The sequence below is a fragment of the Phaenicophaeus curvirostris genome, chromosome Z (assembly GCF_032191515.1).
Source record: "Phaenicophaeus curvirostris isolate KB17595 chromosome Z, BPBGC_Pcur_1.0, whole genome shotgun sequence".
Classification (NCBI taxonomy): Eukaryota; Metazoa; Chordata; class Aves; order Cuculiformes; family Cuculidae; genus Phaenicophaeus; species Phaenicophaeus curvirostris.
The window spans coordinates 62,857,747-62,874,292 of record NC_091431.1 but is presented as its reverse complement, the minus strand read 5'-3'; the positions used below and the strand labels follow the sequence as shown (position 1 = coordinate 62,874,292).

General features: G+C 34.6%; 1 protein-coding gene across 1 annotated transcript in view; it reads right to left on the bottom strand.

The window, feature by feature from the left end:
- Window positions 1-16,546, bottom strand: part of CPLANE1 (ciliogenesis and planar polarity effector complex subunit 1) — a 55,251-nt gene that overhangs the window by 18,213 nt on the left and 20,492 nt on the right. The window contains exons 22-36 of the mRNA XM_069880143.1: window positions 14,754-14,915; window positions 14,480-14,588; window positions 13,827-14,133; window positions 12,454-13,387; window positions 11,119-11,282; window positions 10,035-10,171; window positions 9,382-9,464; window positions 8,125-8,204; window positions 6,548-6,616; window positions 4,870-5,059; window positions 4,009-4,266; window positions 3,077-3,817; window positions 2,049-2,215; window positions 1,253-1,382; window positions 277-331 (exon numbers count right to left, since the gene is read on the bottom strand). Of these exons, the coding sequence (XP_069736244.1) occupies window positions 277-331; window positions 1,253-1,382; window positions 2,049-2,215; window positions 3,077-3,817; window positions 4,009-4,266; window positions 4,870-5,059; window positions 6,548-6,616; window positions 8,125-8,204; window positions 9,382-9,464; window positions 10,035-10,171; window positions 11,119-11,282; window positions 12,454-13,387; window positions 13,827-14,133; window positions 14,480-14,588; window positions 14,754-14,915 (3,586 nt within the window). The remainder of the gene's footprint in view (window positions 1-276; window positions 332-1,252; window positions 1,383-2,048; window positions 2,216-3,076; window positions 3,818-4,008; window positions 4,267-4,869; window positions 5,060-6,547; window positions 6,617-8,124; window positions 8,205-9,381; window positions 9,465-10,034; window positions 10,172-11,118; window positions 11,283-12,453; window positions 13,388-13,826; window positions 14,134-14,479; window positions 14,589-14,753; window positions 14,916-16,546) is intronic.

Sequence of the window (16,546 nt, the reverse complement as noted above, 5' to 3'; positions counted from 1 at the left end):
AGATCTTAAATTTGTCTGTATCTCTCTCCCCACCAATCCCCTAAAAACTGATTATCCCCCCAAAAGACTGAGTATCTCTTGTACGTCTTGAAAGGCTTTCCTAATTTTCTGTGGAAAGATCCCATAAGCCCTTATATGCTGTATTGCCCATAGACTACACAGTTCAAGCTTTTAACACCTTGATGACTACAGAGTTTTCCTTTGAATTCTAACAAACTTCTGTTCCTTGATTTATTTTATTTAAGCACCCAAAGCATTAAACAGACTTGTACTTGCCCACGGAAGTGAAAAAAACATCCTGAAGGTAAGATGTAGACTTTGCTTGTTGATCCTAATTTAAGGAGAAAAAGAATAATCTTAAAAAAATAGTTCCAATGCAAATTAAAGGCTTTCTGATGCTGTTTCATTTCCTGTTTTGAGTAATGATCTGGTAAAAAAACCCCACTGTCATGTATGTTTTAATTATTCCAGTTAATTCCAACTTAGTGAAATTACTATGTCACATTCTTTCCCATATGTGCCTTGGGGTTATCTACAGTCATAAATTCCTCATTCTTCTTCAAGTGTATGCTGCCTCTGCTCTACCATAATTAACATCCCATAGGCCTGGTGAGGCTCTCCAGATGCTGTGCTGGAAAGGGAAATCTCAAAGGTGTGGTATGAAGCCTGCTGCCCTGCGCAGTAATATAGCTTTAAATCTGGTAGTGTTCTAGCTTGAAATCTAGGGCTTGCAAGGAAAAACAGTATCAAAAAGGCCGAGGCAAACCAACAGTAGAAGCGCATAAATCAAAACCCAGTCTGATGAAAACTTTCTCTTCCCGCTTCCCTAGCTGAGACAGAACTAAGACCTTGTGCACCCTATCCTCATTCTTATATTGTCATCATCTAGCCTCATGAGAAAAGAGTAATACTTGGGTCTTTTCTCCTAGTAGTACTGCTGAGCTAAACATATTTTTTTTTATTTTTCAGCAATTAGCATTTGTGTGTCTTTTTACTTTAACTGTATGAACAGACAAATATCCTATCAAAAGAGATAAGTTCATGTCTCAGGAAAAACAAAGAAACCATGGAATTATTTATAAAAAAAAATCTTTTTTTTACAGGAAAAGAAATATATGAATGAAGGATGTATACAGTTTCTAGGCTACAGCCTGGAAGGGATTTACATGACTGCCCTGGCTTACAGTTTCCAGCTTCTTTCTTTCCTGTAAATACTTGAGCAGTCAAAGAAAAAAAGAACATTTTTCTGTACCCTAGTCCCTGACTCAACAGCCATCACTGCATCACTAATATCGTTGATGGAGTCATCTGGGCAGAAGGACACGCTTGGTTTCTTCTTTTCCTCCTTCTCTTCCACTCGTTTCTTTTCACGCCTCTTTTGTCTGTCAACATATTAATTACAAATAAAAAATAAGAACCGCACTGAAACAATAACAACATCTATAATGGTTTTCTAAGAAATACTACTATTAAGAAATATACACTGAAATAAAGGTGGAAAAGACAAACACAACCTTTGCATACACATCAGCTCAAAGCCCTACTTCTGTCTACCAGAAATCCACACAGAACTGTTGTAGGAACTCACAAAATCCTGTAACAATCACATCAAAATCTGTTAATTGTCTAATAAACTACATATATCAAATACCACGAACTGTATAACATTCCCTACCTATATTTTGTGTAGGAAAAAAGTGCACAGTAGCCTACCAAGATTCATTACATAATCAGCAAAGCATTTCACAAACAGTATATAACTAACAGCATATAACAAACAGCCAGATGATAACAAGACTTCAAACCACAGGTACTGGGTGTGAAAAACATTTCCTCTTGAATCTTATTCCTACCAGTCTTGTAACAGCAACAACCCCTTCATGCCCTAAAGCCATACTCCTCCTGCTGTGTCTTTACTATTTGCTATTTTATTCTCTTCCAAGAGAATTACACCCAATTTCACTTCAATTAAGGTCCTGTAAAAACTCCCACTGATTATAAGTCTGTAAGTTTTTCAAAATGAAGACCCACTTAAAAGATTGGCTTGCCTTTTTCTATTATTCTGCACATCTCTTAGTTCAAATGGTTCAACATCAGTTTTTAGTAACTGGATAGGTTCAGTTTGCTCTGGTCCAAAGGAAGTACTGGGCACAGTATGATGCTGGTAGCGCTGCTCAAATGCAATGATATCTTGAAGTGGAATGAGTTTTGGTGCCTGAAAGCATTCAGAGAGAGAAAGAGGCATAAATGAAACAATGATAGAGGAAACAGAGAGGGGAACTCTAGTCGGGTTGGATGTAAAGAGCGGGTCCAGTTTGGCTCTCAGTGATAAAAACCAAACTCCTGTAGCAATTTGTAAAGAAAATGAAAATGTAGTATTAAAGGCGTTGGACCAGAATGTCAGCTTAAGTGTGTTAACTATTTTCTGAAAATAAACTCAAAATATGAATTTTCTCCACAGAATGTATTTCACTAATATTTGCGTTCCTAACATATGCAGTTGAGGATGAAGGTAAGAACCATGCAATGTAGACAAGGACTGAAGAAGTATGTTTCAAGGAAAAACATTTCTATTCTTTTCAACTGGAATGCACTAGCATGTGAGAGTCTACCAGAACAACATTTTTCAAAACGTCAAATTCTCAATATCCAAAAGACAGGGTTTTATTAAAAAGCCTTTTAGCATTCTATTTTCGCCCTTATGGAAGAGGATATCTTACTGTATTCTTTGTATTTCTGTAAATAATTCTATTTAAATTTCTGTAAAACCGGAACTACTTTTTACCATATAAATATTATCCAGTATTTTAGACAGTAAATCCCTTACAATGGTAATGAGCTGAATGTTTATGAAATATGGGAAGAGGAATCAACTAATGTTGTTCAAAACATACCCAAGCATGCAGCCTGCCTTACTGTTATGCAAGTAACAAGGTACTGTAGTTCCAGATTCCTTCTCATAGCTGAGCTTTACACTACCATAGCCTGGAAACATTAACTTACTTTTCATGAATAAGAAACCATGAAATTGAAACCCCCTAAAACTTGTAAAAAATCCATTGCTAAAATCCAGTACCTTCTTTTTTTGAGGTAAATTAACACGGAGCAGCGATATTCCTGCGTGCCGTTGGGTTTTTCTGCAGTCAGCCTCCTTTGTTGCAGGTTTAATAGGTACTGAAGCAGTAGTAACTGGCTGCCTTACAACTGCTGGAAGTCTAGGTGCTGGATCAAGATGCAACAGCGGAATACCACCCAGGTTCTGAGTGATCTGTGCTTTGTCCATGTTCACATTCGCAGAGAACTGCTGCTGAGGTGAAACTCCTTGATGTCCGTCATACTGATCTAGATTCAGGTGTTTGGGAGGTTCTTTATGCACAACTTCTGCCCATCTTTTCTCCAGCTTGTGCATCTGCCCTGGGATCTCAGGGTCATATCTACTCATGTTCAAATCTGCTTCTGACTCACTCTTTTTTGGTGTGTATGATGCCTGATAATTCCCTATGGAATCTGATGATCTCCAAGCTACTCGTGGCACTGGGGGTGGTCTAGCAAAAGCTGATGTCATTTCTATGGGATATAATAATGCTGGTTTGAAATGATAACGTGATTCAAGCTTAAGCAAGGGAAATCCATTTGAGTAAGTGGTTTTTTTCTCAATAGCGATAAACTTCGGTCTTTTCTGGATGCCTGAGGAAGGAGCTAGGAGATGAAGTGGTTTACTAAGTGTTGAAGAATGCACATCTTGAGACGATGGTATAAATCCTGTCTCATTGTGGTGGCTTTCTAACAGGCTTGAAACATTCATATCCAGGTGATTCTAAATCAGAAAAGCAAACAAAACAGCATTTAGAAGTACCTTAAATGAGCAATCATGCAAATATGCACAATACATGATCAAATCTTTTTCATCTGCAGTAATCACTAGAAAATCATTTCCTAATTTAACAGGGCAGATAATATATCAGATATACAGAACAGTTCTCATAAATGACAGTTGGATACACTTACTTTTATATCATCATTGTTGCTTTCATCTCTCAAACTATTCCCCGCTTGAAAATCGGTGCTCTCTTGACTAAGTTTTCCTTTACCTTCTTGAGTGGGCAATTGTAACTTCAGAGAGGCATTGCCTTCAGCACTGTGCGCAGGCTTGATTCCTTCCAGGTGAACAGGCTGATGCTGTTGCAAAATTTGTTGCACGTTTGGCAGGTTGGCAAAGGGTGACTGCACTATTTGCATTAAACTCATGAAGTTGATTTGCTGTAGCTGGATATACACACACAAAACTAACACTGTAAACAACTTTAACAGGAATAATTGCAAAAATTCTGTGTCTAGGCTATGTTACAACTGTTCATTATCCTGTTAATACAGGCAACAAAATAAACAACATTCCAAAGATTCAATAATGATTCACTTGTATGATTGTTTATTGCACTGGACTTAAATCTTTTAAGATTCATTGAATACCAGCCACAGACAGGTTACGCTAAAGCAAGACAAATTCATTCCCTTGTTTTTGAAGTCTGAGTAAATGTAATGTGACATAAAATTGTCTCAAATGTACTAGCAAAAATTAAATCCTAGTACAATCCTAGCTACAAAGTAACTACAGCTTCAGATTTTTTCTTAACCTATGGTTACGTGAACTAAAACACACTTAAATTTTTATTAATATATTACCAATTTTCTTGAGCCAAAAGCAAGAGTTAAGTCTAAAATAAGTTTTCACATTAGTTTACATGGAACTGGAAATCTCTTTCAAAATCAACCACCAACAGAACACCTTTAAAAGAGCAATTATCTCCATTGTTTCAACTAACACAATACAAAGTGTGAACATTATTTTCACTAATGAGATGCTCTCACCTGAACCAACTTAAACATTTCATCTTGGAGCATCTGAGTGACAGTTTCTGATGTGTTTGGTTTCTCTTCTGTAGGGACTTCACTGACTTTTTGCTTCTTTGCACAAACGGAAGTATTGGAGGCAACACTTGACACAGCTGACACAACGGTCTGAGGAGGCTGATGATCACTTAGAGAAATCTCTCTATTACTTCAGAAGGAAAAGAATAAAACTATGAAAAACATTCTTAGTTCAGAGCACCCGTGTCAGTTTGTCTTAAATCAATCCAGGAAATTTTAAACATATCTTCTTTTCTAAAGAATAATTAATTTGTAGGAACAATTAAATAATTAACACTGCATAATCTTCACTGAGGAGTACATAAGAAATCTTTTTCCTAATGCTTCCTAATACACTGAACAAAAAACAGTAGTAAAGACCTAAGTTCTATCTGATTTTTTAATCAAAAGGGTATCTGAAATGTTATCTTCACTAGAGGTACAGGTAGAAAATTATGATCTGACAGAAAGAAAGCCTGTTTAGTCATAAAACAAAACAGGTGATGGAAAACAGAGACAGGTATTTTTCGCTGATGGCAGATCCAATTTCATTCATATAATTAAAAATGTATCTTCATATACAACAACAAAACTTCAGATCAGAAAACAATTAACACTAAAATAATATGTACCAGATGATACAATACACCGAATTTTCTCACAGAGACAACCAGAAGCAGGTAAAGACTCGTAAATAGATGAAGTCTTTAAATGAAGAAGAGAAGCTTAGGATTTACATTAAGTTATAAAGAAACTGAAGGACTTTACCTACATCAACAAAAATTGATCCAAAAGACATTACGTTATTTAAGAAAAGTGCTAACACTGCTACAGGTAGAGGCAAACTTTGGATTTTTCACAGGTGAACAGGAGCATGTGAAGAACTAGAAGCATAAAGGAAGAGCTCATGAGTAATACTAAAAGAGTTCTGGATATCAGATACATGAAGAGGCACAGAAAACGTTTTGGAAGGCAATCAAGATGTGTAAGCCTGTAAGTTTGAGAAAAAGTGGTTTTTAAAAAAGCTGGCACAAAAAAATCAATAAGGAAATGGGATTAGAGACACATGGAAATGGAGTCCAAAGAGACAAGCAGAAAAAAAAATCATAGGGGAAACTTCTAAAAGTGAAAACCTGAGACTGACTCCTGACGCCTCTACCCTGTTCCAACTTTCTCCCTGTGCATAGAAATACTATAAACATATTTATGTACATATTCATGTGTATGTACCAGTTGCTGTAGGACATATAAATTTTAATAATTTTATAAAAATATGACACTAAGTTTATAATGTTATTGTTTAGGTGTTTTATGTAACAATATATATTTTATGGTATTAGTATATAATTATAATGATTCTGTCTGGAACCAGAGAACAGTACCACTTCTGCTGAAATCTGGTAGCTCTGAATTAACATGTTTGATTCATGTGATATTATGGACAACATGCAAGAGCATATGATCCTCAAGAATTAAGCAAAGAAAAAAGGTTTCAGGAAAGGTTAGTACAGTTTGCAGATACATATTTTATACCTGCAAATACTTTGTAATGAAATCTACATATCATGTTACTTCAGAATGAAAATTTAATAGGGATAGTCCATTTTTTATTATATAAAACATTATAGCTTTATTTTACCTGGGAACTTCTGCTTCTTGTTCTAAAATGAATGAGTGAGAAATGGTGCCAGTAACAACCTCAGTCATGCTATAAAGAAAGAAAAAATCAGTATTGAAAATATTACAAGAATATGTTACACTGTTTATTTTAAGATACACTTACATATACATGTGTATATGCATACACACACACATATACAACCTCCTGAAGAAGTATTTTACTTAGTACGAGATAAAATACCTTAGAGCCACCTGATCAGAGCTATACTGATCTGCACCCCTTCAATTTGTGCATTACAGTGTACTTGGAACTGGCAAATATTGACATTCATGTTTTGTCTCCTTAGCAATCAGAAACTGACTCAAACAAAAGCAGTGAATAGGTCCAGGCTATTCAACACAAACAGCAGGCAAAAAAGGAGGTTTATCTGAGTTGACAAAACACGACAAAATCCAATTTAAGCAATACTGTTAATAGCATTACTTCATTCTATAAAAAAAAAAAATGCCAACATCATAAGAAATACTTGAAGGACATCTTATGTGCAGTTATTTTTGTTCCTTTCGAAATAAAAAAGCATCAGTTTAAAATAGTTGAGGATTCTAAATGTTTTGACAAGTAAACCATGTAAAAGATTTTCACAAACATCATATATACACAGGTTTATCTATTTATCTGCCATCACAATTAATAAGACCTTAAATATTAAGATGTTATGCCATATTATACCAGAGGAACGGGTTTCATTACTAGAAATATGGTGGATTCAAAAAAAAAGCTAATGGAAATAATAAAAATAGGTTCATTCTTTTTGTCATTAAAACAAACGAAAAAAATCTCAAAACTGTCCTCATTGTAAACATAACAAACCCTGTGTTTTCAGAATATAGTTTCTTCTCTTGAAAAAATACAGAGAAATCAAACTGAGTAGTAGTCTGTTCAAAGAGATGATGTGACAATCAAGTTTATGGATTATTTCTATACTTCCATCTACATTATATTATAAATGTAGAGATATTTTAAAGCACATGATTTAAAAAAAACAATAAATAAGTGAATTTCTTAAGGTGTCTAAAAATCCTCCCTCCTCCTTTCAGGAGCTAATAAGCATATCATCCATTTACATTTTAATCTTACCTCTTGCTTCCTAGGCACCAACCTCTCTTTTTTTCTAAGCTAGGTAATAGATTAACTGTTAGAGTTTCCCAGAATAACAACTCTCCACTTGTATTTAGCCTGACGATTATGCTTCTGTTTCAGGTCTGAAGAAGGAATTGTGTATCTGAAAGCTTTTCTGGTTATTCTTTATCCTTTTCCCAAATACAAATTACAACTTCCCACAAGCCACGCCTCTTTTATTTCAGCATGACTAAAATAACCACTCAACAATCCAGCACTTTGCATATGTAAAATGCCTGCTCAGGTGGAATAAAAGACAATGGAAATTTTGTTTCAAATCATGAGTCTGTTGCTATAAACAACAGCAAGAACCTATTGAGTCTCCACTGAATACCATCATTAACAAAACTACTTTAGATTTCTGAGGAAAGTTAAATAAGTAATTTAAACAATAGGAAAAAAAAAAAGTCTCTCACTCATTTAGTTCAGCCCTTTCTTCCTTTGTTTCTTCCACCTTTTGTTCCTCTTGGGGATTATCAACATCTGAAACCGAGTCCTGCTGGAATACAAAAATTGCATCTGAACTTGTAAATTTTCATAACCCCCTTCAGCTTCAATAAAATGTTATTAGCCTAAAGCAACACATTTTGATTAATCAGCCATTTGAAAAAATTTGACCAAAAAATACTCAAAATTACATGTTATCAAAACTATATGTTATCAGAAGACAGCTACAGATGAGAAGGACATATCTTAATGAGTCTTCTGAGCATCTTTGGTTTAAGTCATTATTATGAGTTTTTATTTTCAAATTCATATCTATACAGTAAACTGAACACATACACATGAATGTAGCACCCCCAGGTAAAGATGAAAATGTGGAAACAACCCTACTATACACAAACTATCTATGAACTAAGAAACTGAAACAAATGCAGGATTTTACACATCACAAAATTCACTATAGTAAAATGCATTGTGGAACTGAAGATGACAATACTTTTATTGTTTCTAATACCATTAACACCACCAAACGTAGAGAAACATAGGCAAGTAAAATAACGTCATTGCAATTCATATTTCAGCATAATAACCTTTAGCTGATTTCCGAAAAGGAAACTTATGACCAAAGATGATGATTGAAGGCTTGTTTAAGATTCAGACTGTGTTTTCAGGTGAGAGCAAAATAACCATCTTTATATATCTGATTTGAAAACAAGTAAGCATGCAAACAAATAGTAGAGTCTTTATTTAATCACCCTGTGACAACTTCAGAGGTAACACACTGTTTTAAGACATAAAAGTTGCTCATACAGCTTTGCAGTATAACAAAATACACATAAAAATCTGACCTGTTAATCAGAAGTTCATCTGGTGTTCTTTTTTTATTTATATGCTTCTATATATGTGTGTGCATAAATAATCTTATCTATTTATATGTAGTGTTATCTATTACAGAGATTTTATGTAATTTTTACTTATAATTACTATATATAAATATAGGCATATACAAATACAATTTTACAAAAATCAGTTTTCTAAAGTGCTCATAGCAGATCCCACTTTATTATCATTTAATTACTTGTGACTTTTATTATTGGTTTAAGCAGGAAAAAAAAATCATTAATCCTAAATGCTTTAAACCCCCAGTTTCTTAAGCATATGAGGAACTCAGGATATTTTGAAAAGAGTATTTATAGTAACTAATGCTTCTATATAGGATGGTAACTTGCCTTTCCTCTCTGATGTTCTATAGTTTTGATCTTGGCAGAGCTGTTGGAGCTCTTTGGAGTTTCATATGGCTCCTCAAAAAACTCTATAAAATAAACACAATAAAAGCATGGGATATACAGCACTCCTAAGTGATTTCTGTCAACTGGTCACACTGGTCACACCTTTTCTCTGGTGAGAAGAAAGAGATTGAAAGATGTCTCAGCAAATTCAAAATGTGTGTTACTACTAGTGATGATGCATGCACATGAAGGAATTGGAAGGGAAAAAAATACAAGCTTATTTTCATGATAGGAATATGATATGCTTAACCTATACACACTCAACTCTTATAATTTTCAAACTGTAGTTTAGACAGCTGCATTAGTATTTTCTGAATTAAAGTAAATAACAGAATGAAATGTACATTGGGCAATACACATTGTCCTATCTCTATAGCAAAAAGAAGTTACATAAGTGCAAAATGGATCAGAAAGTCTTGAGAAAGCATTTGCATAACACGTAGTTATAATATAAAAGAGATAGAATAATAATTACAATAGAACCATGAATTCTATTTTTTGATTAGACAGAGGGACGTAAAACCCTATTCAAGCAGAACTCCTATTTTTCCATGTGTCAGACCATAGTAAAAGGATATACCATAAAAACAAACCTTCTTTTTCTGATGTTACATCTAACTCCTCCTGAACAAGCGGCCTTAATTCATTAATATCTTCAGTCATATGAGGTACAGAATAACTGCCATGATTACATTCCTTCTTATCAAAGTATTTTGATTCTGTAGTCATTCTGGTAATTGGAATTATAGAAGGTAATTAACAATAGAAATAATGTAAGTATCTTCCTTAGTTTAAGTATGCTGTTCCTCTGACCTTGCAGGCTACTGCATAATTGTAAAACAAACACTACTGTGATATAGTCAATAATCATATCAATTTTCTCTCTGAATTTTACTTAAACCAAGATCAATAGTATTTCTTACGTAACTGTGATATTTTACTGACATTAATGCTAGAGTATTTCAGATGGGCTGTTTCCAGAAAAATGTATCCAACACATACAATCTACCAAAACAGAAAGGTGTGAACTGCACCATGTCTTCAAAATCATGTACTTAAGATTACACTCATCTCCCTCATGAAAACTTCCTTTACTAAAAAAAAAAATCCTTGTCAAAGAAGACACACAGTAATGTCTCAGGATACTCAAAGATCTTTTGTTTCTTTAGTGCAGCAGCAGTTCAGGAATCTCCATCTTCAGAACTGTGTAAGATATTAATAAATAAAATATTTACTGCCTTTTCCATCTGTTTTTCTGAAATGCATACAGTTGAAATAAATATAACCAGATCATAGATCCTGGGAGAAAGAAACTAATGTTGTGAACTCTCATCCCAACACAAAGAAAATTACACTAAAGGGAGTGGAAGTTAACTGAATTCTTTAAGAAAACCATTTTATCAATTATATCAGAAATCTAGATTTCATTCCCACATCACTAAGTTTATAAATAACCATGCACAATTGACTTCATATGCTACAGCAACATTGTTTTCAACCCAGAGGTACATCTGCTGATGCATTTAATCTGCTTCAGGCATTTGTAAACAATATGTATAGGTTTGATTTTGCACTCAAAATTAAACATGTATATAAAGTAATAACAATAAAACTGTTCATGCAGCCTATCTGAGGAATTAAGACCAACTAGAGTTCTTAGATTAAAAAGGAAATTACCCAAAACCAGTTTCACAAAGGTCATCATAGGCTTGTACACTCTGGACATCAAGAGGAGGATTGACCAGTATGGAAGAGCCTTCATCCATACTACTTTCTTGTTCTGTACTAGACTGGGCTTCTGACAGAGATGCAAATTCTTTCAGACACTGATTATCCAGGCTCTATTAGTAACAATAACAATAATGAAAATTCACCAGTTAAAAAAAGAGATATCTGTTACTCTAAAGAAAACTAAACAATTTCACTCAGTGTGTTTATGTTTAACTTCATATTGTTTTATTCTGTATTATGGAGCTGAGTAATTCTGGATTTACAGCTGTCTGTGGAACCTGTTTTTTTACCCTTCTAACATTACGTGAAGCAATAGTTCTCTGAATTAGTCAACAGAAATATAAATAAGAGAGATTTGTCAGTGTCAATTGAGAGACAACTGTCAAATATACTATATGTCTCTATGTAGAGATACACAGTTTTGCTTTGATCACATGCAATACAAAACTCTAAAATTATCACTGAAAACAGTATGAGAGGCAAAAAGTCATATATAAACATGGTGTTGGCATAAAATTTTGTCAGTAAGTGTTAAGTAAAATACAAGGGGCACTTATCAGTGCAAATAGAAAATACAAACCTTTGTCTGCGTTTTGCAGACAAAATCTTTTGATATCAGAGAAGTGTTTTCCATAAAAAAAACAACAACCTCCTCCCCTCAAAGCCTTTTGTGCAGGCTTAATTAAAGAGGGCAAGTGATCCAGATGCTCCTAAATACAAAATAAAGCAATATTCATCAGGTTCTTCTGGCAAATCTCTTTTACATTAACACACATTCTCTGTATAACAGTTCAGGACAGAAATTCCAAATTCAGTCTTCACCCATGTTTAACTAGTTTTAAATACTTCAGTATCTGCAGTGTCCTCAAAGAAAAATTCCTCTGAACTTAAGTCTCCCCAGATAAACTGTTTCTTTATTCTTTGTCTTGGTTTTCCATACTTTATCTCTGATATTCAGTTATTTCAAAGATGACGTCTAAAACTAGACAAAAGAGCTGGACTTGTAGGAATCTGCTCAAATAATGTGGTATCTAGATAAATGAGTTAGAATTTATATAGGACTTCCAAGGAGATCTTTAATCTCTAACAACAGTCTGCATACAAACAGAATTACGGTTTTCCTGTAACATTTCTTTTCCTAGCAACCCTTAAAGTAGATTGTCAATTAATATTCCTGGTTTTACTGAGAACAGAACAACAAGATAATAGATGTGTGTGATTTTCTTTACTGGCATAGCTAACTCACACATTTCATTGACAGTTATCCATCCACTTTCTTACCTTAAATTTTATGCTCCTTTCTTGAGATCCATCTCTGTGTAACTGTTCTAATAGCCACAAAGAAGTCAGAATAGCAGCTGCTGATGTTTTCACATGTACCATTGGGAGAATCTCTTCTAAGGAATCTTGTTTATTTGAACCCCAGAGCAGTCTTTTATCAGACCATCTGATCATCCACTCGAGCAATTTTGCAATATTGCTCAAATTACCCATTAACTCTATAGCCAGTTCTTCTCCTGGCACAGTATCAACCATATCAACAGTTTTGTAAATATATTTAGAAGTTGCCTGAGTTTGCAGGCTAGAGGAAGTATGGTTAAGAAAGGTGTGGCTTGCTGGTGCAACAGTGACTCCTTGATTGTCTCTCTGAGTTCTGTAAAGTGACTTGCGTTTTAAACCGAATAAGCCTTCGTTAAATCCTGTCATTAGGTTATGTACAGCAGGTTCTGTTGTCTGTACAATGGACTGTACGATGATTGGATTTTCCAAAGTATTTTCATTTTCATTATAAACAGATGCTGTTTCAGGATCACAAGACACCAGGGCAACAGTATAGCAAGACCCTGCTCTAAACACAGTTCGGCTTCTAGTTTTGCCTTGTCGACGTTTTAGCGTTGTATGAACATCAAAAAAGAGAGAGTTTAATTGATGCTCTCGAAGAAGTCTAGAAAAGCTAGTAAGAAATGGAATTCCAAGGTCATTGTACCTTATCAGATCTTTCTCAAGAATATAACTCAAAAAGAGTTCTAAAAAAATAACATATTCATCATCATCACGTTCAAATTCCCATGCACCAACTACAGGCAAATTACATTGATTATGCACATCTTTTCCATATAATTCATCCTTATATTTTGTTTTCCAGTTAAGAGCTTTTATCTCGTGTGCGGTATTTTTGCTACGGATTTCTCCCTGTCTGTGATGTTCATTATCCCTGTAAGACAACAAACATACGTACTGTTGACAACAAAATACATTTTAAGAAGAATTACATGAAAAAATTAGTAAATGCAACATCAGTTCCTTTTCTTCCTCTGTTGTTTAAAATAGGGAAACTAACAACCCCAAATTTACATTAATACAATGTTGAGGTGGCAAATTAATTAAATGCAAAATCCATATTTTTACAGATAGCAACTCAGCAGTATCATATATGAATTGCAGCTGATAACAATTTACACCTCAATAACATATTAGTCATATAATAACTGAGATAACATTAGTAGTTCTAAAATTTGGTAAATATGTAGTTCTTCATTTCATAAATTACTCAAATTATCCTGTTTGGTGAAAACATTACTTGAATAGTAAGAGATAACACTTCTCTTTTTTTTAATCTAAATAGAAAGCTTTCTCGGCAATTTCCTTCATACCTTTGAAGTGAAGCTGTTCGAGCTCGTGTTTCTTCAGTAAACAAAGCATGAGAAAGTGTATCTGCTGTGTCAGCATCACTGTATATCTGAGGACTCCCAAGATCAGTAAGTGTGCTTCCACTTAGACTAGTGCCTAATGAGAATCTGTCATAACAGTGTTCCTCATCATCTGCTGCTCTCTCTTCTGCTGGCTCCCAGATATTAATTTCTATGGGGCCTATGTTCCTTATTACACGTCTCAAGGTCTTCACTCTTGCTTTTTCAGTAGCCTGTATAACAACAGACATAATTTCTTCACTTTCAGCACCTATCAAAAGGAAGAAAACCAAGATATCTTAAATGCAAACTTCCCAGTTTTCAATTATTCTCTCAAATTAAGACATGAATGAACTCTGATTCATCATAAACTATAGCCATTTAAACATAAAAACTGAAACTGGTAAGAGGTGACTAAACACCATTAACGTGGAAGTCAGGATGTTCTGTTATTGGGACAGACGTATCAGAAAGAAAACATGGAACTCTTTAGTTGTCTAACTGAAAACTGTAATAATTGTTTCACATGTGGTATGAAAGAAGGTATTGTTGTAAGTTAGTAAGTAGGGTAAAAAAGAAAGTTCATTTAATATTTCCTCAGGAAGGATGCACATTACCTTTAACAACAGTTTGTTGGAGTCGCTGCTGAAGTCCGTGATATTTATCTCTTAATGGAACTCTTATATCTTCAGGTTTAGGAAATGCTTTTACAAAAATCTCTGCCACCTGCACAAAATAAAGTATCTTTTCAAACAGCTAACATAAAAGTAAGGTATAATTTTCAGCAGAACTTAGACCACCATGAAATCTAACAAGCAGCTTTTACAAGAAGATTCTGATTACACTTCTTATAGGCTCTATTGCTTTTGTTCTACTTTTAGTATCTTCTACCTTTTTCAGTGGTGGCAACTGTCCAAGCAGACTCAAAATTACATCTTGAACTAACTCTTCAACATTCATGAACCTGCAGAAGGGAAGCATTCGACAAGCCCACTCCACTGCATTCAGACAGTGCTCAACTGTGGAGGCATCACATTCATTCTTCTTTGGATCCTAAAAGAAAACACCTTGCTATAGAAACATTAATTGATATGCACAATATATTTCAGCTAAATTATTCATACATGGCCAACAGTAATGATTCTTCCCCAGCCAAAAGAAAATACAAATCTCTAACTTCATTGCAAACAGAGAAAAATACGATGCCAGGAGACGGATCAAGGTTGTAATGGACCCTGATCATAGAACCATAGATTGCTTGGTTAGAAAAGACATTTGAGATCATTGAGTCCAATCATACCTGTCCACTACTATACCCTATCCCTACGCACTTCACCTACCCATCTTTTAAATACCTCCAGGAACACTGACCCAACGACCTCCCTGGGCAGCCTGTTCCAATACCTGAGAACCCCTTCCATGAAGTCAGTTTTCCTGGTGTCCAAACTTGAACCTCCCTTTGCACAACTTGAAGCCATTTCTTCTTGCCCTATTGTCAGTCACTTGAGAGAAGAGACCAACACTCACCTTGCTACAACCTCCTTTCAGGCAGATGTAGAGAATGATAAGGTCTCCCTCTCAGCCTCCTTTTCTCTAGGCTGAACAACCCCAGTTCCCTCATCTGCTCTTAAGAACTGTTCTCCAGCCCCTTCACCAGCTTTATAAAACATGTAACTATTAACATATAAATATATGTAACATATAACTTCGTTAAATATATAACTTATATATTTAAAAAAAGAAAGTTTCTTTTAAACAAGCTTAGAAAGTAATTCTAGTAATGCTCTGCTGAAGAGTCCGTTTTCCAAGTCATTTTTGAAAGCAAGATCTTTAAGCCAGCCACGAGGATTTTAATGGATGGATCAGAGTATTTTGAAACAGTCAGTGGTTTATATCTGATTTGCCACTGCTGCACAAAGCACAGAACAATCAGAATATTCTACTGTTTCATACAGAGCCCTCCAGTTTATTTGAAACTTGATTTTTCTGGTGAAGAGAAATTTTGGACTTGTTTCAAAAAGGAAGCATCCGTTCACAAGGACAGTTGAGTTGGCAGACTAGATAGAACAAAAATCAATAACTGCACTGTTAGAGAACATATAACAAGTATCATGATAGCAGTTTCTTCTTTTGCCTTCTTTGACCTTGATATTAATTGATGAGGGTATATGTACAGAAAACAAGATTAAATTTTAAATTTTTTCATTTTTCTTTTCGAAAATCATGTATATTAATGCATTAAAAACCATTTTTTGGTGCGTTAAATATATATTAGCGACGGAAGAAAATACGGGACAACACACACCGATCAATGTGATCCAAGTGAAGCCGTTTTATTTAGGGTTCGTTCTGCTTTTATAAAACTGTTTAACTTTAGCCCGCCTTCAACAGTTACCTTCCTAATTTGCATAACACAACAGAGTCGTTGTAACCTTTTATAACCTTGAGGACCCTGGCTATGGCTTCCCAGCTCCTCCCAGCCACAGTGCTTGGGTTGCTCATTGTGTGTTGCTACCCAACATATTAGTCAGGAAAAACCCAAATTATCTTGATCTAATGAAAAGAAAAGGTAGTAAACACTTAGGTAGAAAATAAGCGTGGAAACTATTGCTCTTCTAACAGTACCTTTTCAATTATGCAAGTAAAATACTAAGCAGAAGCTCAACAGAAATACTATAGGAAAG